The sequence below is a fragment of the Panthera tigris genome, chromosome A3 (assembly GCF_018350195.1).
Source record: "Panthera tigris isolate Pti1 chromosome A3, P.tigris_Pti1_mat1.1, whole genome shotgun sequence".
NCBI classification, from domain to species: Eukaryota; Metazoa; Chordata; class Mammalia; order Carnivora; family Felidae; genus Panthera; species Panthera tigris.
In genome coordinates, this window is record NC_056662.1 from 45870345 (window position 1) to 45895003 (window position 24659).

The 24659-nt window shown below is 43.3% G+C and overlaps 1 protein-coding gene across 2 annotated transcripts in view; it reads left to right on the plus strand.

Annotated features, from left to right (window-relative positions):
* The window catches only part of KIZ (kizuna centrosomal protein), a 143482-nt gene that overhangs the window by 116040 nt on the left and 2783 nt on the right, over window positions 1-24659 (plus strand). For both annotated transcript variants that reach the window (XM_042980994.1, XM_042980995.1), the window contains 2 exons: window positions 11552-11656; window positions 14539-14635. In XM_042980994.1, the coding sequence (XP_042836928.1) occupies window positions 11552-11656; window positions 14539-14635 (202 nt within the window). The remainder of the gene's footprint in view (window positions 1-11551; window positions 11657-14538; window positions 14636-24659) is intronic.

Here is a 24659-nt window from a genome sequence, read left to right on the forward strand (position 1 = left end):
CCTGGAGTTTTCCCTGGTGGAGGCCGGATGTCTCTGTGAGGGCTTATGCACCATAAGCCTGAGGTGCCCACGGTTGAGGACATTGCAGGGTCCTTCATCACCAGAGAAGTCTTCCCTTGGTGTGCTCTCACAGGTATTGATGAGCTGATGCAGCATTTCCCCAAATCTGCTCTGTGCAGTGCTCCACCCAGAAGATATGTCAAGGAATACGTGTTTTGTGACCAAACCCTATTTGACCCCTCTTTCTCTCTACAGCCAGCACAGTGCTCTGGAGCTTGCTAAAGACTTTTAGAACTTTCAGTGAATGAACAATTTATTTATTTTAATTTTAGAGAGTGAGCACGTGTGAGCAGGGAGAGGGGCAGAAAGAAAGAGAGAATCCCAAGTAGGTTCCATGCTCAGCACAGAGCCCAGGTCTGGGCTCGATCCCACAATCCTGGGATCATGACCTGAGCCAAAGTCAAGAATCAGACACTCAACAGACTGAGCCACCCAGGCGCCCTGTAAATGAACCATTTAAAAGTGTGAATTTAGAGTTTCAAATAATCTCCTATCTGAAAATGGAATCCTTCCTATAAATGGCCTACAGAATTAATGTTCTGTGAGACACATTTTGGGAAATACAAATATACACAAATATATGTGAAACGTTTGTTAAAACCTTAAGTCTAGTGAGGACACTGGTTTTCTCAGCAGTCTAAATTTATCTTCAGTGTTTTCCTGTGGTTCCTTTTTGTGGGAACATCCCTCATGGATAAGCTAGCTTCTAATAAGACCCTGGGCTGCTTTAGTGTAAGTAAACCTAGATGATGTTATGATTGAAAGTTATGTTAGTTATATGTTAAAATGCTCCCCGAATGGACAACCAGCAGGTTACAGTAGTAACTTATGACAGTCCAAAGTGCTCCTCTTCAGCGTGGGTCCTCTGTGTGACACTATTTGTTTTACAGCCATCTCAGGAGAGATGTAGTAAAGAGAGAGGCTGAGGCAAAATTCAGGGCAGGCACCAGGAAGCTGGGCAGAATGGGTGGGAAGCTCTGAAATAGAACTGTTTTCAGAATGACAAGGGTCCTGGGAAAGTTTAACTTGAAAAGGGCACAAAAGCTATCTTTAAATATTTGTGGGGCTGCCACATACCAAACATTTATCAAGCATAATTACAGAATGTAGCCCAGGGGGCCCTTATGTGAGTGTTGCAGGAAGGAATTCACAGCTCAGTCATGGAAGAACTTCCTCACTCTTCATTTCAGCAAAAGCAAGTGTGTCCTCCAGCTGCCGGGTGGTTGAACCATGGCAGGAACCCACTGTCTAGAGGGGCTCTGTGGAAGGATTCCTGTTTCTGGGAATGCTGACATTCCTTCTAATGCTAGAAGTCTGTGATCCTCAGTCCATATTGAAGGAATCAAGTGTACCACCATTCTCATTTCCTCTTTTCCTTTTCTTATTTGTTTATCACTCTCAAACACAGGTTTTCTTGGCAAGGGGGCTCATCTTTAAAGAATTTGCTGTCACTCTGAAGGCATCTGCTTTGTTAATCATCATTTGGGAGAGTGTGAGTTTCATAACTCTGGCTCCCATAATCTGTGCTTAAATTTACACAGAAATCCTTCCATACACACCCACACCCACATCCATAGCCTGTATGATCTGCCGTTGTTAATGCAGTCTGCTCCTTCTATTAGTCTGGCTGTTCACACTAAAGAATCCAGGTAGAAATCAAAGATGAATTTGAATATCAGTGAATATGTGGTTTTTGTGTACACCAAGTAGTCTCTCATTTGCATGCATGCTGCATCTTTACTTGGGCTGCATCCTGGAAATACCAGGACAGCAAAAGACTGCATGCGACCCTGCCCTCACTAAGCCTCCGTCACCCCCAATCTTCATAACAGCCCTGTGAGGTAAACATCAGTGCCTTGTTCTACAGATGGTCCAACAGAAATTTAGAAAGGTTAAGATTCCAGCTCAAGGCCATGTTGCTAGAGTGTTAGATCTTGAACACAAACTTTAAGATTTAAGCCTTGAACTCCTTCCATCCCACCACTCTTCCAATTTCTTTTTATGTTGGAGTCGACTGCATCAGGATGTCTGGGTCAGTGAAATGTCAGTGTGTATCCCAGCGAAAGAGGAGCTGTGCAAAGGATGTTTTGAGAGCACTGATGAACAAAGCCGTGTGTTTCCTTTCCCTTATGTTAGACCTAGAGAGGTGGGCAGCTTGTGAGGCTTTCCGGGCATAGCTTGTACCAGAGGTCTGCCCTTGATAAAGAGGGGCGAGCCTGAGTGCACTTAGGCCTGAGACTATGTGCCAGTAGTTGGATATTCAGCTCAGTGTTTCCCTGAAACACTTAAGCCAGGATTAAAGTGATACTTACCTACCTTATGAGAGAAAGTCTCCCTCTGAACAGCTTGTACCCCCGAGTAAAATTTCCCACATTGGGAATTTTCCTTGTATTTGCACTAAATTTACCTTTGCAGGGTAAATGAGTTTTTCAGCAAGTAATGCATGCTTATGCTAAATTTCATAAAAACCCATCCATTAACACAGTATTTGGCACACAGTGGGTACTTATTTCGTCAAATGAATGAATAAAAATGAGAGTATTAAGGAGTTTCTTTAATGCTTGTTGATTCAGGCCAGAATACTATCTCTTTCAGTCATTCACTCCACCAGTTCTTTTCCCACCCCACGTGCCCATCCTGGCAAAACTCATCTCCTTAAGCTCCATGTGAAAAGGCCTCTCAGCTTTTATCTCAAGAGGATTAAGCCTCTAAGAATGTCCATTCAGCCTCTCATTCTTTTGACACCAATTCTCTTGGTCAAGCTGTGTTGAAAGTGGTTGCCTGACTGTGCCATTTCTCACTGATATTCTTTGGCAAGCTGAAATATTCAAGGTCATACTGAGGTACGTCCATTTAAAAGCTTTGTGGGAGGTCAGCATAGATTTGAAGGTTGCCACTTGGGGTTCTGGGCGCTGCTTCCCAAAACACGATTACTTGAGTTTCTCATCACACTGGGAAAGGTCTGGAAACACACAAGAGCCAGGTGGTCGCTGGTGACTAGAGTTTTCCTGGAAGACAAGACTGCAGTGACAACTGCTGGCGGCCAGAGTACAACCTCCACTGCTCAGACTTTTCTACGAGTGTGTCTCATTGTCCTGTCCCAGAAATGCACAAAAGTCATGTGAAGACATGTTACCTGCTGTACCTGAGACAGGGAGCGCCCAACTCGTGCAAAACCGAGGGAACCTGCTATGTGCTGCTGGGCTGTCCAGTGCAGTCCCCATGGCCCTCCTATATGGTAGGGGTCAGGTTGCTGGGGCTTCACCCATGGGGCCTACTGCCTATTGCTTGCTAGAGCAAAATATTCCTCACTCGTGACATTGAGGGTGGTGGTGTTGATTTAAAGTGGTCAGTAAAGAATGAAAGATATCTTTCTGTAGAGTGCTCTTGATTGGATGCTCCTGCCTTCAAGGTAATCAACTCATAGGAGCCTAGAGAAATTCTTCTCAGTGGTTGTGCAGTAGAATCCCATGCAGGGTTTTTACACATCCGTGCCCCAGCTACACCCTTGATCGGTGACATCAGAACCTCTGAGGGGGTGGGACCCAGGCATCAGTCTTACATAGACCCAGGTGGTCTCCCAAGTTTGAGGACCATGGAGCAGGGGGTCTCAAAGCTGAGAGAGCCCTTGCAAGTCAGGTGGTGAAACACTGCCATTTTACACAAGAGACTCAAGTGAAGAAAGAGAAAGAAGAGAGATTGGGCTTTAGATATTTCAATAAAACTGGGGAACAGGGAGTGTATTATTTTCCCAGGAGTGCTATAACAATGTACCACAAACCTAAGCCAACAGAACTGTATTATCTCACAGTTCTGGATGCTGGAAGTCTAAAATCAAAGTGTCAGGGGGGCTGTGCTCTTCTGAAGGCTTCAGGGGAGAATCTTCCATGGCTGCTCCAGCTGCTGATGGCTCCTGACATGTGGCAGTATCAGTCCAGTCTCTGCCCCATGTTCATACTGACTTCTCTCTGTCTCTGTTTGTTCCTCTTCCTACCAAGACCCCAGTCATTGGATTTAAGGCCAACATAAATCCAGGATGATTTCATCATAAGGTCCATTGCTAATTACATCTGCAAAGAACCTGTTTCCAATGAAGACCACATTGTGAGGTTCTGGGTGGACATAAATTTGGGGAGAGATACTTTTCAACTCACTACACTGGATGAGGAGGGGTTTTCTGTGTATTTTATGTTTCTAGCATCCAGATCATCTTTATACAGCAATTATTCTTGGTCCTACTATAAATGATGAAATAATAATAGTACTGTCTTTATTTCTGATTCTTCTCATATAAATCATTGCCTGCAAAGCCACTAAAAATACTGTTTTGAAAAACAAATAGTGCCAATAAAATACAGCTTCCTCATCAGATTGTGCCGTCTTTGAAAAGTTAAAGCTTCTATGACTTTCAGAGTTGAAAATTCACCTCCCAGGACTGAGCAGTGTTAAGTGGCAGGCACTAGAGCTGTCAGTTTACATGGGAAGTAATACCAGCAGAAGTGTTTCAGTTCGGTTTTGGAACATTCATTAACGGGCAGTTTCAAGCCTGCCATTTATTTTCAGGTGTAATTGTTGAATTGCTCCATAGAATTTAAGAATGTGATGTAAATACTTATTTTCTGAAGCAGCTCCAGGCAAGTCAGCTGAATCCAGCGTTTCTTCTCTTCTGTATGCATCAGCCTTCTCCCTGGCAATAGTTTACCAGCCCAGGACAACTGATGGAGTGAGGTTAATGGCAGAAAATCTAGACATGAAAAGCGATTGTAGTTATGGATCCAACCTTGTATGTCTCACCTTCACATAGACTTACGGCCTTTAACTTTAAAAATCCTAAATATAATGAGTATTCTGTATTTTCAGATCATGGAAGCACCCATATCCTCATAGTCTCTCATATTCATTTGAGCAGATTACACTTAGATGAATAATTCTGAATTTTAAGCGATAATCTTTATCTTCAGAATTAATTTTAGAAATGCATCCCCCAATTTTTATTTTCTTTTGCAAAGATGACTGGGTTTGCTGCATCAGCCACATATCTAGCACAGGGCGGGGGGGAAATTGCATGGGTGTAGGAATATGTGAGTAATAGCAGTGGGAAACTCAGCAGATGGAAAGTACTTTTCAAATTTCATTTTAAAATTACTGCACACTTCAGATGGGAATAGTAATTATCCTTCTGTACTCGAAGATGCCCAGTTCTTGTCAGTTCAAGGTCGTTTTTTCTAGCCGGAGTGATAGTATTGTTTGCATCCCTCTTTGTTATTCCTTTTCCGGGCCCAGCTCTTCCCTTTCTTCACGGGGGATTTCTGCGAAAGCCCTGGGCGGACTCTCTGCCTCGGAGACACCCCTTCGAGGCTGGTGAACCCCACATTTATCTGGCTCTTGTAACGGGTTGTTAAAAGCACTTGTTCATCAGATATTTTCTTTTTATTTGTAGATTTAGAAGTATTTTAGCAGGTGTACATTTGCATATAAAAGAGAACGACCGATAAGAAGTTGAAGCTTTTTCTTTCTCCTTTTCTCACCAACATCATCTCCTACCTCCCTTTATTCAGCATGTTTTCTCTTTCTTTCCCTTGCTGTTTCATTTTCTAGACACAAAATGCATGTCAAAAGAAAAACACAGTCTCAGTGATCCCTCACCACTTTGCAGGAAGACATGATTGGGTTTGGCCAGCATATGTAACAAAGTAGGAAAAAATATATTTATCTTGTGTCACTGCTCTGGAATTAATCACCAAGGATAGATTTTAACCCCCTGGGACCTCTTGCCATGTTTTATGTTTTAAACCTCCACTATTTTCTACTTTTTAAACTAAATCTTGACACAGATTTGAGTATACAATGGATGCTTGACTGAGAGACCCAGAAAGGAAAGCTTGAGGACACATGTGTATTTGTTTCTGTGTACGCCAGAACATTCGAATCTATTCTTTAGAAACATTTATCAAACTGTTTGCACTACTCAATAATTTCCTGAGAGTCTGACATTACCAATGGGAAGAAACATTTTTCTGGAGTTCTAAGTCACAGGCTGGAAAGTGAAGACTTAAGGGGCCACCCAGGCCTCCAATTTGCAGATTTAAAGTTTACTTGCAGTTGGGAAAACTAAAGTCTTATCCCTTGGAACCATATGAACTTTGCCCCTACCTTGTTTAAGCCAGCTAACTCGAACCTCTACATTTGTTACTTTTTGTTCTTTGTTTTTCATTCATTCATTAAGTAACTATGAATTTGCTGGGCAACACAGTGCAACTTTTAACAGCCTGATCCTTTATTTCCCTTCCTTCCAGGAATGCCTGGGCCTTAGTTGCCACAAACCTCATGCCAGTAACTTTTGCTCTTTTGCTTTATAAAGTTGATATACTCACCTTCTAAACCACTCCAAGAGGATGTCTGAATTGTTGGAGCACCCCTAGCAAAAACTAGAGTCTTGTCTCCAAAGATGGCTCATTAAAAATCTCCATACAGCTGTTGCAGCCCCCCTTGATAATATGTTCCAATCAACTTTCAGCTAAAAAAGCTTTTCCTAACATCAAACTTGTATCCCTTGGCTGAAGTTTTTCTCTAAGGGTTCTTGTGCTTACACAGTGAAGAAAAAATTGCTCACTGCCTTTCAGTTTTGAGGTTACAGGTATTCTCTGTTTGACACGTGCAGTGTTTTATTTTTTAAAAAAGACAAGTCCAGGGACGCCTGGGTGGCTCAGTCAGTTGAGCGTCTGACTTCAGCTCAGGTCACGATCTTGCGGTTCATGGGTTTGAGCCCCAAGTGAGGCTCTGTGCTGACAGCTCAGAGCCTGGAGCCTGCTTCAGATTCTTTCTTTCTCTCTCTCTCTCTCTCTCTCTCTCTCTCTCTCTCTCTCTCTCTCTCTTTCTCTCTCTCTCTTTGCCCCTCCACCACCCACTCACTCTGTCTCTGTCTCTCAAAAATGAGTAAACATTAAAAACATTTTTTTTAATTTTGCCAGAAGTCTGGCAAGAAGTCTGGCCCACTCTCCCAACTGGCAGCAATTGGCTGTCACCAGAGAATAGCTGTCCCCTGTGGATAGGGCTCCAGCCCTGCTACAGCGCTCCCCTGCCCACTGTTCCCACTACGCCAGAGTTACTTCTGTATGGTACCTGCTCGGCCCCAGTAAGTGTCTGCGTTTATGGTCCCACCCTGTCCAGTCTGTATGCAGTATCTATGGACTTGAGCCCTTCTTCCCCTCTTTCTTTACAGGCTCTGTAGCCTTCAACCTCCCCTAATTATTTTTTTCACCAAATTGCCTTCGAGTCCACTCCCAGCCCTTCATATGTTGTGTGTTGCAGCTCTAATGGCTAAAATAAGGATGTGAACATGCCATGGGAAAGTGACTCCCAGCTCTGAGTGTCTGATCCCCAACACAGACTTCCTGATAGCCAGCAGCACGCGCCTGGCTGCTCCAATGCCTCCAGCTGTTTTGGTGTCTCTGGTGTTTATTCCTCCAAGTGAATGCATTTAATCCTTTTACCTTTTAAGCTTCACTTTGCCATGAAACCATTGGAAGAATCACACATGGGGATGGGGCAGGCGATGTGCCCAGCAGCCCCCAGCTTGATTTTGCCAACCCTCCCTCTATCACTCAGTTCAGGGCAGCTACATCTAAGATAAAAGTTTTCCAGGCGAGCTTCGATGACCCTGCTCAGAGAAGGGCCACAGGAGGTTTAAGGATTAAATACCAACAAGGATTTGTGTTTGGGAAGGGGGTTGGGTTCTGCTTGAAAAGAACAGGAGAGATGAGCTATCTCTCTCCAATACTGTTGTAAAGTTGAAAGCACAGAGCCCAAGTCCCTCAAGAAGGAAGGGAAGGTAGATCTTAAAAGTCCTCATCACAAGAAAAAACAAAGTGTAACTGTGTAAGGTGATGGACGGTAACTGGACTTATTGTGATAATCATTTTATAATATATACACTATCAGATCATTAAGTGGTACACCTGAAACTAACATAATGTTGTATGCCAACTACACCCCAATTTTTAAAAAGAAGAAGAAGGGAAGGAAACCAGAATAGAAAGTACACAGAACGTGGAAATGGTTTATCTTTCCAGAGTAGTAAAATGGCCCCTTACTGCTAAGCATGAACCCACTTTACATTTCTCCCTTGCTAGACTCGGACCAGTAACAATATCAGCACTAATATTTGGACCACACATTTAATCCCCCCAAATCTGAAATTACCTCTCAACTACTAGCTTGCCATTTTTCAAGCTGAAAATAAAAGGTACACATTTTCCTGGTTTCTGAGGAGCAGGAGAGCCAGCTCATTGGGGTGAAATGATTCACTTAAGACAGCAGCTGAGAGAAAACCCCACTTCAAGTTTCCAGATGCCAGGAAACAAAATCTTTGTGTTCTGTTGTTGTTGTTAAATGTCTGGCTTTGCTATCTCTTCCTTGACCAAATAAATGTAATTGAATGCAGAAATAGCATATGGTCATTATGCTCTGGACTCGTATCCTAAAGGCTGGAAAGTTTTTATATAGTAAAAACAAAACTGTGCATTTTCACCTCCTTTACAATGATTCTTTACCTACTTAGAATCCAGATGCTCTGTCTTTGATTTTACTAATACCTCCCCTCTTCCAAAATAACCTTACAAGTCTGGAGTAATATGGACGTGATGATTTTAATTAGAGAGTATTATGATGCCATCCTATTGAAGCCATCCTAGGACAATGAGACTAACCTATAGCAAAAAACACTTTCTGTCCCAGGGCAGCTCACACACGCATGCATGCACACACACACACACACACACACACACACACACACACACGCATCACACAAAACAATACTTTCCCATTCTGCATCCACTGCCTCTGGTGTTTTCTGTACTAACTCTGGTTCCAGTGTGTTCACAATCCAGCAGTGTTAAAAAAAAATGTTGCCTTAGAATTTGTTATTTTCAGAGTTAAGAGTCCTTGATCTGTACATATTTTTAATTATATATCATTTAACATTCCAAAATATGATGCTCATTTTCAATACTTATTTTTATCTTGATTCTCAGTAGGGCAAGAGAAGTTATATTCTTCTTCTTCAGTGTGACGGTAGTTTTAATCCAGTAAGAAGGGCCTCATGGTTAAGTTCTTAAATGGAGCCAGCAAACACAGGGATGCAGCTGATTGCCAGCCCCCAGTGCTGACAGCAGGAATCCTTTTATTTTGTGGCCACGTTGAAGGTACAGCCATGGATGTTGTTTTGTTATGTTTGTGCTATCAGTTTCATTCAGGTATCCTTGAGACTTGAGGGGATACAGAAGGTTGTGTCACTCGGGTTCTTTTTATTTGTCGTTGTTCCCAACAGTCGTCCCCACATTAACTCACAGCAGACACGATGAGAAGCCCTGTGGGAACCTCAGTCAAGTGGACCTGAGCCAGGTCTGTGCTGCTGCTGATCCCTCAGGGGTGCCTGGCTTTGCTCCCTGCAAACACTCTGTCCGCACGATGAGCCCAGATTCGATTTTCTCAGCTGCGGGCCTTGGAGCTCATCTGTGGCTGCTAGTCTTCCTGACTTTCCTGTCCCCACCCAGCCTCTCCTCTGGTCCCCCTTCACTCCAGGGTGAGGAGTGCTCTGGAGGGACCAGGAAACCAAGGAAATCAGTTCTGTCTCTTGAGATTCATTCCTCTAGTGGCTTCTGCAAGGCCCAAAGAGGAGAGAAACCATTTTACTATGATGTTGAGACTACCCACAGACCAACTCAAAATAATGACTGGAATTTGGCCACTTCAGATAAACTCATACAACTTATCTTCGAGTTTTGAAACCTGGGTTCAACTAAATTGTTTTTTGTTTGTCTTCAGAATTTCTAAAAAGTGACAGTTCAAGAAAATAATCTGCATGCATTTTAAAGTATCATCACAGGAGGAATTTAAGAAACCTCTCTGGGCAGTAGAATTTTCTGTATTTATGTGTCTTTTTTCCCCACAATTAAAACAGTTAATAATAATGTATCAGTATCATCAACTATCCCATCAGTGTTCTACTCTTCCTCACAGTTTTTTTTTTTTTCTTGAGTCAGTAGCCAGACTATGCCAATACACTGTGTTTGGTTTGGGTGACCACATAAGTCACCATCTAAATAAGGAAACATTTGGTAACAAAAGGGGATTCTATTAATAGTTATACTGGGACAACAGGCACAAACTTGAATTGTCATGGACCAATTGCGATGTTTGGTCATTCTCCTTTTTTTTTCTTAACTGTGAATAAAAATGCATAACATGAAGTTTACCATCTTAACCATTTTTAAGTGTACAGTTCAATAGTGTTGAATACATTCGCATTGTTGTGCAGCAGATCTCTGGAGCTTTTTCATCTTGCAAAACTGAAATACTCTACCCACTAAACACTGATTTCCCCTTCACCCCTGCCCTCAGTGACCGCCTTTCCACTTTCTGTTTTTATCATTTTGACTCCTTTCAATACTTCATATGAGCAGAATCATATGGTATTTATCTCCTGGTGACTGCTTATTTCACTTAACGTCATACCCTCAAGGTTCATCTATGTTGTAGCAGGTGTCAGGATTTCCTTCTTTTTAAAGGCTGCTTAATATTCAACTGTAGGTATATGCTACATTTGTGTATCATCTGTTGATGAATATTTGGGCTCCTTCTACTTCTTGGCTGTTATGAATAATGCTGCAGTGAACACAGATGTGCCGGTATCTCTTCCACATCCTGCTTTCAATTCCTTTGGATATATACTCAGAAGTAGGATTGCTGAATCATATGGTAGTTCTATTTATGTGTTGAGGAATCTCTACACTGTTTTCCATGATGGTGGCACCATTTTGCATTCCCAACAGTAGTGCACAGGATTCCAACATCTCTGCATCCTTGCCAACGCTTGTTATTTTCTGTTCTTTTGATAATAGCCATCCTGATGGGTCAGACCTGATTACCTCATTGTGGTTTTGGTTTCCATTTCCCTAATGATTAGTGATTTTTGAGCATCTTTTCTTGGCTTTTTGTATACCTTCTTTGGAGAAATGTCTGTTCAAGTTCTTTCCCCACATTTTCACTGGGTCATTTGTGTTGTTGTTGTTGTTGTTGTCATTGTTGTGTTGTTGTTGTTGCCAAGTTGTAGAAGTTCCGTATATATTCTGGATATTAATCACTTATCAAATATATTACTTCAATTATGTTCTCCCATTCTGTAGGTTGCCTTTTCACTCTGTTCATTTTTTCCTTTGACATGCAAAAGTTTTGTTTGTTAGAGTCCCACTTGTCCATTTTTAATTTTCTTGACTATGTTTCTGGTGTCATCCAAGAAATCATTGCCAACTCCAATGTCCTAAAAGTTTTCTGCTATGTTTTCTTCCAGGGATTTAACAGTCTTAGGTCTTATGTTTAAGTCTGTAATCCATTTTGAATTGATTTTTGTGTATGGTGTAAGGCAAGGGTCCAAATTTATTCTTTTGCATGTGAATTTCCAGTTATCTGTGTCTTTCTTTTTAATCTGTAGAAACAAAAGCCTACCAGTTGCTGAAGCAGTCTACCCTTCAGGATAATATAAATCACACTGAAGACAGATTCCAAAAAGCGGATGTTTCTGTAATACAACTGTCAGGTAAGCAAGGGCATATTCAGTGCTCAAAGTGAGGATCCAGGGGACCTAGGAGGGCAGCCAGTGCCTGGTCCAAGCAAGGGTGGTCACCCTCTGAAGGTTTCTGGAGTTTGCTTTGTAATAAGCTGCCATCAGGTCAGAATAAGCCAATACTTTTTCAGTTCTTAACGAACAACAGTTTGGAAGTCTTCCCTCCTGGATATGTACAGGCCCCCAGCATGGCAATGGCCCAAACAGTCCCTTGGATTCTACCTGGTATGTCATGATAGTAACTTGTCACTAAGTACCACTGGAAACACCCCAAACTCCTTCTTTTCCCAATATCTCCCAGTTTCTCTCCCTCTCTCTCTCTCTCTCTCTCTCATTTTTTTTAAGTTTATTTATTTACTTTGAGGAGGGAAGGGGCAGAGAGAGGGAGAGAGAGAGAATTCCAAGCAGGCTCCACACTGTCAGCACAGAACAGAGCCTGATGTGGGGCTCAAAACTCACGAACCATGAGATCATGACATGAGCCGATTTCCAGAGTCGAATGTTTAACCGACTGAGCCACCCAGGTGCCCCCTCCCAGTTTATTAATCATCAGTGGGAGCATCAGGCTGGGCTACCTTCCCTCCTTAGAATGTTGGTTCTTTAAATAAAAATACTGCAAATCCCAGTAAAGCTAAATTTTAAGTTTAAATGTAGTTCCTTCAACTGTAACTTTCTTTGTTTTCATATATTGTGTTATTGTATTTTTATTATTTTCAGCAGTTTTTATCTTATTGTACCTTTTTTTTTAGTTGGAGTCACCTCAGCTCTCTTCGTGAAAATGCATTAAAGTATACTTTAATTGACCTTATTTTCACATAAACCACAGTGTCATAATTTCACCTAACAGAATGAATAGTGATTTTTTAGTATCATGTAATTTCCAGTCCACATCCAAGTTGCCCAGTTGTCTCATGAGACAGACCTTTCTTTTGAGGGACATACTTACGGTGTATCAGACTTAGCTGTCTTTGGAGAGCTATTTCCTAGATAATATTAGTATTAGAATCAGTTACTGTAAAATTCAGTTATTTTGGCTATTTTGAGGATTCAGTGAGTCTTTGCAGGTTAAATGCCAGCACAGTGCCTGTTAGAGAAAAGCCCTTAGGAGAATGGTGGTTATTATTTGAACTCCACAAACATGAGACCTTGCTGTATAATGCAGGGCCTTTACCCGGATGGAAAGATACAGTACTGTGAACCTGCAACTGTGCTTTTCATCACCTTCTTCACATTTGAGTCACAGTATTAGAGTCCAGAGGGATCTTAGAAAGTATTTATCCAACCCCTTATTTTACAAATGAGGCCCCAAGACAGTGATGTCTCTCTCAGAACAGTACAGCCTGTTAGCAGACACACATTTGGAAGGGGACTCCACAAGTCTGTTTCTGCTAAGTATATTCATGATAGTTCCATGGACAGGTTCAAAGGATAAGTAAGTTTGACATAAGTTATAGTCCCTTGGATGTATATTAAACAGTTTGGTACTGTTAAGATAGTAATAATTAATATATTCATTTCTTAATCTATTCATAAGTGAAGTGATAGGTTGTATCAAGTCAAGCAGCCCTAGATCCAATTTCCTCACCTACCCTCACAATTATACTATATGCTTTGCAAGATTCCATATTTTCTAACACTGGGCTCACAGAGGTGCTTCTGATGGTCCTGGCTGTCATTGTAGTTAGACATTGCTTCTTGTATTTATTTTACCTTTGGTCACGGCTACCTTTTCACTTTCATGCTTACTCCGAGCCTAGGGACTTCTCTGAGCTCCAAAGAAAAGCAGGAAGTGGGATGGGACAGTGAAGGGAAATGGAAGCCACGTACCCGTATTAGACCTCACAGCGTTGTTACAGGTAGCCGTAGCGCTGTGGACCCTGAACTCAAGAGTTCATCTAACTGTTGAAGAAATTCAGGTTTCAATTAACTTCTGCTCATAGGTCTTATGCTGTGTCTCTGGACCACTTAAGGCAAGCCACTTAAACCTTGTGCCTTCATGTTCATGTCTGAGAAGACCTTGTCTTGTTAAGCATGGGGGACTCTCTTTGGGCAAACATGGACACCTCATTAAGGGGATCACTTGGCTGCAGAGGTTCTGTGAGACAGGCAGGTTACAGGTCAGAAACTCTGCCAGTGCCTTTCCCAGCGATGCCCATGCACTCTCTATCCATGACCCCAGTGACCACCAGTTGAGAATCAGACTGGTAGCTGACATCCAAGGGCACCCAGGAGATGAGGTGAGGGTTGCCCTGCAAGCTGGATGTACCATGGGCATGGTCTGGTTCCCCTGCTCCAGAGAAAAGGTGGATTGTCATCAACCTTTTCAGGCTGATTAAAGAGTGGCCTTGATGGCTTTCAGTGGAGTTTCATTCTTCCCCACAAGATGGAAGAGAGAGGATTTGGCAGAGGGGTATCTGTCATCCTGGGATGTCAGTGATTTCTGTTCTGAGACCTGGTTCCCAGCACCCATCATTTTGGTGATTTCTCACTGCCCATGTGTTACAACAAGGTAAATTATCAGCATTTAGTGTCATAGGAGAGACCCATATGCGCAGACATGTGACTTGGTCATTTAAAATTGAGGTCTTTGAATGATTTTGTTTTTTCGTTTTTGTGGCTTCTGCATGTCACAGGAAGCCCCTCCACCCACCCACACGCACACACACTTCCTTTCAGTATTCTGCCAACATGTTGTTCCTTGCCTCAGAAGCTCCTTTGCCTTCTGTGGCTTGGACAGCATCTTCCCCCGTCGACGTTTGTTTCACCAAAGTTATTGTGAGGCTGCTTCTTCATTCAGTGCATTTCTCTGCTGCGTGGCGGCCAGCACTCACTCTCCACGTTTGTGCTTATCACAGGTTTGAACATTGGCAGCGGTATACTCAAGACAAAGACAACTAACAAAATCGCCTTGGAGGCTAGTTTTTCATCGAGCGAAGGAAGTCCTTTGTCAAGGTAAAGTCGTGAAAGCCTTTCTGCACAGCGGTCACAAGATGAGAACTGTCACTCCGTAATGAATGCAACTCTGGCTGCATATTATTTTGTTGTGTGACTTGAGGGAAGGTTATGGTTTGGTTTTTTGTTTATCTAAAATAACAGTTGAAACTCCAGTCTACCTTTGAAAATATTTGTGCCAGAGAGCCAAGTATTGTTTTGCAGCTGTTGTTTCGTTGGTTTAAGACTCAATTGACACCTCAGTGAACCACAAATTAGCGTCTACAGCTGCTCGCAGTAGGGCTGCTTAGAGACCACACAATGGAGGGTGTCGGAAAAGGGCAGAGAGAAAACATCGGGCCTTAAAAGAAATAAAGTGGCCCGTTTCTGCTTTCTGAGATGGCTGATATATATACTGGCAATTGCTGGGTATTTGTTTCTGTATTCCTCTTTTTCACCAGGCATTTGGGCAAGATTATTCTTCCCTTTTCTGATACTTCCTTGATTATTGTCCATAAAGAACAAGATGTATCCAACATTTGCTGAACCCCAGCACCTCTTAAAAGTTTTTCAAGCAATGTAAGTGAGTTGGTGAGTTGTGTGCTGGATTTGTCATCGACATAAAATACTAGCCATGCGATGGCATTGGGTCGGAAAAAATATATAGATGGGAATCAAAGCAATTGTCTGAGGAAATACCTGCCTTTTAGGCTTTGGCTGCATATTGTTTAAAACTGCACAAATTTCCTTTTCTAATAACATTTCTCATTAAAAAGGTGTCTTTTAGATGCTTACATTACATTAGAATTAACTTGCCCTGACAAAATTTTAAAACAGAAACTTTACATTTCTAACATCATATCCAGTATCCTATAATATAAAGTGATTTGATCCGGAAATGTAGTATTTTTTAAATCAAAAAAAAAAATCCTATTTTCACTTATATTTTGAAAAACATTATACTATTTTTAGGACTGGAATATCTTAAAATGAGATGGATTTTCTAAAATTAGGTTGTTGCTTTTCGAAACCCGACAAGTTCAGTTTTAGAAAACTACTCATGTAGTTACCAAAAATTAGCATGTTTAATACCTGGGTTTTCATCCTTGGTTTTGAAAGAAGTGGGAGGAAATGAATTATGGGACGGGAAGAATGTTCAAGTGTTATATATTTTTGATTATCCTGTAAATTCAAGTTCTAGGTCTTTTAAAGGGTATTTTAAAAGACAGTAAGTTCTACAGGTAGGTGTCAGAACTCACTGTTACCATCTGGCTCACTAACACATCCTGTAGTTGTTAAAAGATCGTTGGAAATGGTCATCTCCATTATATTTTAGAGGCATTAAAAAACCCAATTCTTCTTGAACTTGTCTTTATATGTATATACTCTTCAGGCAATGTTAAAATACATTCAGAAAGCAGCTAGACCCAAAGAATGTTTTCTCGGCCTGGTAATTTCATGTCTTGTGTCTATATTTCACTAAACTAAATTCATACTTTCTTCCCCATCCATTTTGAGGCAGGGACCTTGTGTTACTATTGCTCCTGCATGAAATTAATTTTCTAAATAAATCCTGAGTAATCTCATAACCCTCTTTAAGAAAAAAAAAAAAAAAAAGGTCTTCAAGGAACATTTGGTTCTAGACACTTGATAATAATCCAGAGATGAAAAAGGTCTGGGCATTGAGTGTATGGGTTTGGCGTGCTGTTTGCTACGGTTTAGTTCTTTTGCTGGGTTTGGTGTTGTTAATACACCACCCTGGGCTTTGGAGAGCTCTGGTTTTGCTGTTTGTGCCTGGATTCACTGAAATTTCTTAGAGGCTTACATTTAAGGATCCCACTTACTGCAGTCACTCCTCGTGCTTTATTGCTTTTACAAGTGGTCTCGAAACCCAGTACTTGAGAATAAACATAACAGTGCAGTGCTGCTGTAGCACTTTTAAAAATTCTTCTTTGCTCTATTTTGTCAGTGAGCTGATGAGCAACCTCAAAAAAAAAAAAAAAAAAAAAAGACCCTGCTGGACCTAAAAAAAAAAAAAAAAAAAAAAAAATGGCTTCTTCTGATGTCCTAGAGACAATAATTATGATGTGCTAGTTAAGCCCAAACTACAGCTGAGGGATTTTACTTTAAAGCAGCGGCTTGGGTGCAAAAATGCATTTATAGCTCTTTGTCTGCACCTCATTATGTGTGGGCCTGATTCATTAAGTAATTGGTTTGCAGTTGTTTACATGAGTATTAAGGCCTTCTTTTCAGCCGCCTTTGAGAGATACATTGTGCAAATGTTGCCTGTGATGAATGCAGAATGAGGTCCAGAGGGTCCGTCCTATTGGCTAAACAGTGCACTCTGTTGAAAAGCCAGAGAAAGGGATTGGGTGCTGCTTTGCATAGCAATGACTTTCTTAATAAGCGTTACAGATTAATACACACCAGCTATAAAAGATGCAAAGAGATACTCTTAGCACATTTATCCATGCTCATTTCATTGTGATGGTGGTGGGATCCGGGTGCTTTCATATTCCGTTTTTCCGAGCAGCAGCTTCAGTGCATGAGCCGTAATAGAATCCGATGTTTATTGTATTATAAATCACGGGCAAGTAGGCAGATCGGCAACAGTTTATTATTAAAGATTCTTTCAGTGTAAATCTTTTTCTACCATTGTATTTGCTTCAGCAAAATCATTTTGTGGTTGAGTGGGGATGAAAGGCATAATGTACGAAGGAGTGAGTCCTAATAGGAAGCCGTTCTCCAAGTAAAGACCACTTGTTCCCTTTTGTTCAGGGGTGCATGCCAGAGCTTCCTCTCCTCTGCAAACATTGTCTCGCTTTACCTTCCCCAGGAAGCGGTTTTCACGCTCCCGGATCCATTTATTCAATGGAGAGTATATTTTAACAGCCTGCCATGTAACTTCAGTTTACCGTCTGGATCGAGATAACATTTTACCGAAGAAAAGGATGTGTGCTTGCAACATAATTGCTTGGGGGAAAGGTAGCAGAAGTCACCCAGCCATGGCACCCTGGCAGGGCCGCTGTGGGTGGCATTTTGTGTCCACCCTGCAACCACCAGAGTGGCCAGCGGAGGGCGCCTGGCCGCAGCTGATGCCGTGTCTCTCTCCTTGCCTGGTCACTGGGCCATTTTCCCTTGGGAGAATACAAAGATTGCATGGAATCAATACCAGTGAAATAAAAATCAGGTATTCCTGGAAGTCCTTTAGGTTTTATTAAAGCACCCGTTCTCCGTCTCTGGCTTAGCAAATCTGCAATCGCCTTAAATCCTACTGAATAAGCAGCTGCCTAAATATCCTATGTGTTCTCCTCATAGACCCACCTACTTTATTTTTTTCTACACAGAGCATGAAAGAACAGTAACTTGCTAGATTAGCCGAAGGGAAGAAGTTAGCAAATTGACCCCAGGCAGCTTAAAAAAAAAAAAAAAAAGAAAAAAGGCTTCTGCTGCAGGGTCCCTGGCTAACCATCAGGGGGCGCTCGGACTTTGTCAAATTAAAACTGTCTCAGCCTTTGGTCAGCCCTTAAAATTAGAATTTACAGAGATTTGTTGGCATACTCATGGGGTTCTTTTCCTTCCTGAATAATTTTATGCCTTCTATCTTTCAGAAATATATGTCTCTTGAGCAAAATTGTAGCTGAAGATTCTATTTGAGACATTTTAATACCGATTTTAGCTAGCAGTCAAAATCATTAAAAATTACAGAATTTGGAGTCTAGAGACCACATCTTCTCATTAGTTAATATTTTCAGTCTTATATAGTAAGACCCTAGAACAGGAAGGACACTTCCCACTAGTAGCTCCCATCCCATAGACCCCTGCTCTTGGCAGGACCCTCAGAGTCTCATTGCCAGACTCCACTGACATGACCTCAAGGTCACAATAACTTGGGTAGTTTGTTGACAGGCTGTGGATACTTATTTCCTTCAACACAGTATTGACCATGAGGTTGAGAATCATTGTGTTACTAATATTAGGACATCCCCCAGGTCTGCTGTTTTCCAGATTCCTCCTCCCACAGGGCCAAGAATGAGTGTCTGAAATCCTAGCCTGACTGTTGCACCTCTGCTGCTGTGAGTCTCTCAAGGGCTTCTGTTACCCATACCCCCCTCAAGCACTGCATGGCCTACAGTCTGCAGCGCCTTCCAGCCTGCTCCCCCATGTCCCTGTGCCCACTTGACAGCCTCATGTCATGCCCTCATACAACCAGCTATGTCATGAGCCCCAGCTTCTATTCCTGCTCTTTTGCTGGAATGCTTCTGCCCCACACTTTCACCTGGCTGATGCCTACTAGATTGTCAGGGCTTAACTATTAACCTTCTAAAAGTCTCCTAAGCAAAGGATCTGGTCATACAAGACACGCCTCCTGTGGCCCCATGGCTATTTCTACCATCATCTGTAGCATAGGGATTGTAGCCATTTGCAGGTACCTTCCCCTCACTGTGAGCTCCTCACTGGGGGCTTGGAGGGCTTTTCTGATTACCAGTGCTCAATAACTGTTGGACTTGCTGAGTAAGTGAACCTCTGTGTATAGCTCCACATTCACTCAAGCATTTGTCTTAGATGCCCTCACCTCTGGGTGGCATCACGTACCCAAGCTGCAGGAAATCATGCATTCCACAAAGGTCTCTGCATGAGTGTATAGGAGAGGGAGGGCACACACACATTTCCCAAAGGAGACTCCTGCAGTCAACCTCGATTGCACCCTCTCCAATCATGCACCCTGCATTTGGCTTCCAGGAAACACACTGGGTATGCACCCTCATACAGTGCATTACTGGGGTCCTCACCTAACTGCTGTCCTGTCTATTGGTAAAAGGATATCTGGCTCTTGGCCCTGAACTTGACATGGGCTCTTGGTATGTGCTAGGGGCCTGCACGTTACCCCCTAATTCTGCTGCTGTCAGTTCTCAGCTTACCCCACAGTTGCCCTTTTTGGCTTGTGTCACAGTTATTTTGGTATCTGTCTCCCCACTGGAGCATGAGAGGCCCAAAGACAGAGATCAAATGGGTGTTGTTTGTTGCTGCGGGCCCAGCATAGAGCTGATGTGTAGTGTGACCTATGAGACAGTGAATGAGTAAGGGAATGGATGAATGAACAAACCATTGCTCTGCCGACCTGCTTGTGCAAGGCCTGGCAGAGGCCATTTCCCTGTGTCCTCCCCGTCCCAAGTGCTCCTGCCCATCAGGCTCCTTAAGGAGGAGACTTCATGCATCTCAGGCCTGTTTCCTTTCTCTCTGTCCCCACATTTTCCCTTTCCTTGGCCACTGTGCCAGAGTACTTGTCACCTTCACTTAGAACCCATGACTGCCATCACCAAACCAAGCACATGCCTTTGTGCACCCGAATGCTGTGACAGTGAGCAGCACCAGTCCCCCACACCTGCCGTAGCCAGGCTGTCAAGCAGGATTCTCTCTATACTTACCAGAACACTGCAACGAAGGCCTACTTCCCCCATTTTGCAGACAGAAAACGGGTGCTCAGAGAGGTAGGGAGCTTGCCCAGGGCCACACAGGGAGCAGAGTAGAGCATCAAGGGAGTAGAGGCTGTCTGGCCCCAGAGCTGACACTGTCTCCCATCAGCAGTCCTGCACTGGGACAGGGACCGGCTGCCCCAACCCAGGTTCTCTCCACCCTGCTGTTTGACCACATCTCACGAGGTGAGACAGGTGTTTGCATTTGGGAAGCATCCATGTGCTAGGGGGCTCTGTCCTCGTCTGCCCCCACCCCCATCTGACAGTTCTGTGTGTCTTGAAGCACAGCCTTCACAGCCTCTCTGGGCCCCACCACCCATACAGTGAAAGCGCTGGATAATCTATAAGTGCTCTGCTATAATTTAATAATGGGTTTCTTAGAAGCTCATAGGTTTTCCACTTCTCATTTTGTCTCTACTTGCCAGTTCCACAAAGCAAAACTTCATGCTTACAGTAGGCCTTGCCATCTAATTTTGTATTTATGTTGACTGTGTTAACTAAGTATTCCTAGCTACATTAGCCTTTTGCTCATATAACATGAATAGTTGACACACATAATTTCAGTGATACCTTGTTTCACCACGATTGTGGATTGTGCACGTGGGTGCCAGGTGCTGCTCTTCGAATAAAAACTGTTAAGGCCCTGACCAACCTTGACTTCTTAAGTTTAGCAAGGATGAGAACAAAAGTGACTTTGATTAGAGTTGTCCTAATCTGGTTTATCAATAGCAGGGGAATTCATAAACAATTACTGAAAAGCATCAAAAAATGAGATGGCTTGATGGGTAGACAGAGGGAAGATATGTGATAAAGCCAATATGGCAAAAGGTAAATTAAGCATCCCCTTCATGGGTATGTGGTATTTATTGTACAGCTATGGGGAAAAAAATACCTAACCTGCTGGGAAATTCTGCAGAGGTCATTGTCCCATTATGATGAGACCAGCAGAACATGGTCACATTTTAATTTAATCCATTGTCTGTGGTGTTTTACCTGAAAATGGTTTGTTTTGAAGTAGGACCTCCAATCTAATTGTAACCTTCTGGGGAAAAAAAATCAAGTCTGCCATCTTGGATTCTAAGAGTTACCCATGAAAGACCATGCAGGGGACAGGCAGACCCTTTGGTGTGCTGTAAGTATGGCAGTGTCACCTCTTCAACCGGCTCGGTGCACTGTGGCCCCAGGGCCAAGTCTTGGCCTCTGCCTGCTTTTGTACACCTTCAAGCTAAGAGCGGGTTTTACATTTTTGGGGGATGAGGGGAAGCAAAGAAGAGGGAGAAGGAGAATCTTAAGCAGGCTCCACACTCAGCATGGAACCCAACACAGGGCTCGATCTCACAACCATGAGATCATGACCTGGACTGAAATCAAGAGTCAGACGCTTAACCAACGAGCCACCCAGGTTTTTACATTTTTAAATGGTTGGAGGAAATCCAAAGAAGAATGATGTTGCATGACACCTGACCTGGAAGTTCTATGAAATTCAAATTTTAGTGCCTATAAGTGAGGTTGAATTACAATACAGCCCCACCTATCGTGTTCATGGCTTGTTTCCATGCTACAGCCACAAAGGTGAGTTGTCCTACAACCATATAGCCCACAACAGCTGAACCATTTACCCTCTGGCTCTTTACAGCAAACCTTTGCCAACCTCTGTTTTACAAGATGAAAATGTTACTTTCGTGCTCTTAGGGAAGACGAAGCAGTCAGACTCCAAGTATGTGTGACCCAATCCCATGGCCTATAAGACTAACTCTTCCATTTCTTATACTTTGCCAGAGTGAATGTGTTCCTCATCTTATTTATTATAGTAGCTCAAGTTGACTATATCCAGTATTCCAGGGAAAGTTCTCCCACTATGCCCGTTGGCCTTGTCTTAGCTTTACACATTAGGTGTGACTCAGAAAGAACCGTTGACCCTAAGAATTGCATGTGACTCTAGGTCAGCTTTGAATTGGGGTGTCACATTGGTGGGCAGAGCTGGCTTCCCAAAGGGAAACATAATTGCCCCTAGTGCATGGGGATGGAGTAGGAGACACCTGGAAGCAGTGTCCACCTTTCTCAGTGGGTGACGTACATGCATTTAGTTCTGCAGATTTCTTGCACGATTCCGGTAAGAAACTTAACCTGATTCTGAAGTCACAGAAGTAGAAACATGAAAGTCAAATAATGTGCCAGCAACTAGGTCGAGTGTCTTTAAGCAGGGCCCTGCTCTTGGTGAGCTTCATCTTTTCATTCTGCACATAATCACCAAGCGCAAAGCCCTGGGTTACCCAGGGGAGCTGAAGCAGGTGCCATCGCTTCCCTCACAGAGCTCATAGTCTATAGCAGAAGTGATCACACATGCATTAGTTACACAAATGAGTGTAAAACAGCAACGTGGGTGAGGAATCAGTGGTGGGTGGGGGAGCAGTAGGGGAAGTGAGGCTGCAGTAGAAGGACCCAACCAAGTCTGGGGATCAGCCTTTGAGGTGCTGTTCACGATTTAGGGAGTTCATCAAAAAACAATGGGAAGGCTTTAAGGAGCTTTAGCAAGGAAGTGGAGTGAGAAGTTCATTCTTGCTGCTGAGTGGAAGATGGACTGTAGGGGACAGGGTGTGTGTGGCATCACCAGTTAGGGGCTGTTACGAAGGTCCAGGCAAGAGGTGCTGGTGTAGTTGGCCAGGTTGTGGCAGTGTGGAGGGAAGAGCAAGGATTGAATTGTAATACAGCCCCGTCTATTGATTTACACATCGGAGCTGACTGGGTGCAGGAGGGCCTAGGAGTGGAAAGGGTTGGGGAGGGAGCAGAGGATCCGAGTGCCCTTGACTGAAACAGGAGGGACCTGGCCTGGCAGGAGAAGAGAATCACAGTGGGGAGATTGTGAATTTAGTCATGGATGAGCATGTTGCCCACAAGGTGCTTGGGAGGCGGCCAAGTAGAACTAGCACATGAGCACAGGCCATGTTTCTGGAGCTCAGAGAAGTGGCTGGGGCCACGGGGATCTGGCCCGTGCTTATCTGCCATTGTGTCCTTGCTCTTAACAAGAGCTCCCTGCTACCACATCCCACTGCATCCCCCCACCCCTTTACTGGCCTGTGTGATCCTCTCTGGCTTTCAAAACAGAGTCCAGGAGATGCCCTGCTTCCTCAGGGGTCCTGCAGCCACCCATCACCCACCCTTTGCTCCCTGTTCTCCCAGCCCTCAGTGCTCTACCCCTCTCCCCGCTGTTGCTCTTATTACCTGGACTACAGCCGGAGACTCTCTGGCCCCCACCAGCACTGTTCTAACCCACCTCTGCCTCCAGCATCTAGACTAGTCCTCATGAAATGAGAGGTAGGTAAATAGTAGACATACAACCCACAGTTGCATTTAGTGTGTGTGTGTGTGTGTGTGTGTGTGTGTGTGTGTATACACTAGTACTTTATGAAAGATGGATTCATATGGTCAGTGGCCACCTTACCTGCAGCCTCCATGACTGATGGTTAGTGCTGGGCCCTTTCATAGGACCATCCACTCTTCATGGAGAAACAGCTGTGGGCCACTAGTTGGTCATGACAGATAATGAAACAGGCACCAAGTTTAAAGGAAGCATTGACAGATATTGAGCCTAGAAAATGATACCTAAATGGAGCTTATTTTACAGGAAAAAAAAAAACAAGTATGGCAGCTATGGAAAACAGCAGATTTTTAAGCCATAGGTTAGCCAGACTTGACACAAAGGAGGGAGAAGATAAGTTCACAGGGTTTCCTATGTTAAGAGGACCAGGGTCCTGGCCATGAGCAGTGACCATACACATTGGGGTCTGTCTTTTCTTGACATTCTTCTCCTCTAAGAGACTGGAATCTGTTTTAATGCAATAATATATAAATGTAAATCCCAACAAATACCTTGGCAAGAACAGGTTGCTAGGTATTAGATGCCATAGACACTAGCATCTTTGTGTATGTGATACCCAGAAACCTACACCTCGGTGTCCAGGATACTTACGTTTTTCTCTGTCTTGAGTTAGTGTTTTTAATTAAGCAGACTGAGAGTTTATCTTGGACTCCCTTGTCAAGCCGTTAAGGATTGGTATCACTGGCTTGATGGAGATGAGGATCTTATCTTCCCCGCCAGCTTCTCCTTGTGTTCTATCTTGGATTCTCTACTTCGGGTATTTCACTTTTAGCTTGTCTAAAAGTGCCAAAGCTTTGTCTGGACATGTTTTGGGAAGGCTGTTGAAGGGAAGTGGATCCTCTACCTCACCATGTGCTCATTGTCCTGCGCTGCAAGCGATGCCCGCAGGGCACACTATGACCCGGTGTCTGCAGGGCCAGCAGAGAATGCACTCAGGGATACTGGTGATGCTGTCGCAATAGGGACCCACCCACCAAAGCATCAGCAAGTACCTCTGGCCACCGAGGTCCTGACATTTTCTTCTTCTTCTTTTTTTAAAGTGTTCTATTTATTTATTTTGAGAGAGAGAGCGGGGAAGGAGCAGAGAGAGAATCCCAAGCAGGCTCCATGCTGTCAGCACAACCCCGGTGCGGGGCTCTATCCCACGAACCGAGAGATCATGACCTGAGCCAAGATCACAAGTCAGAAG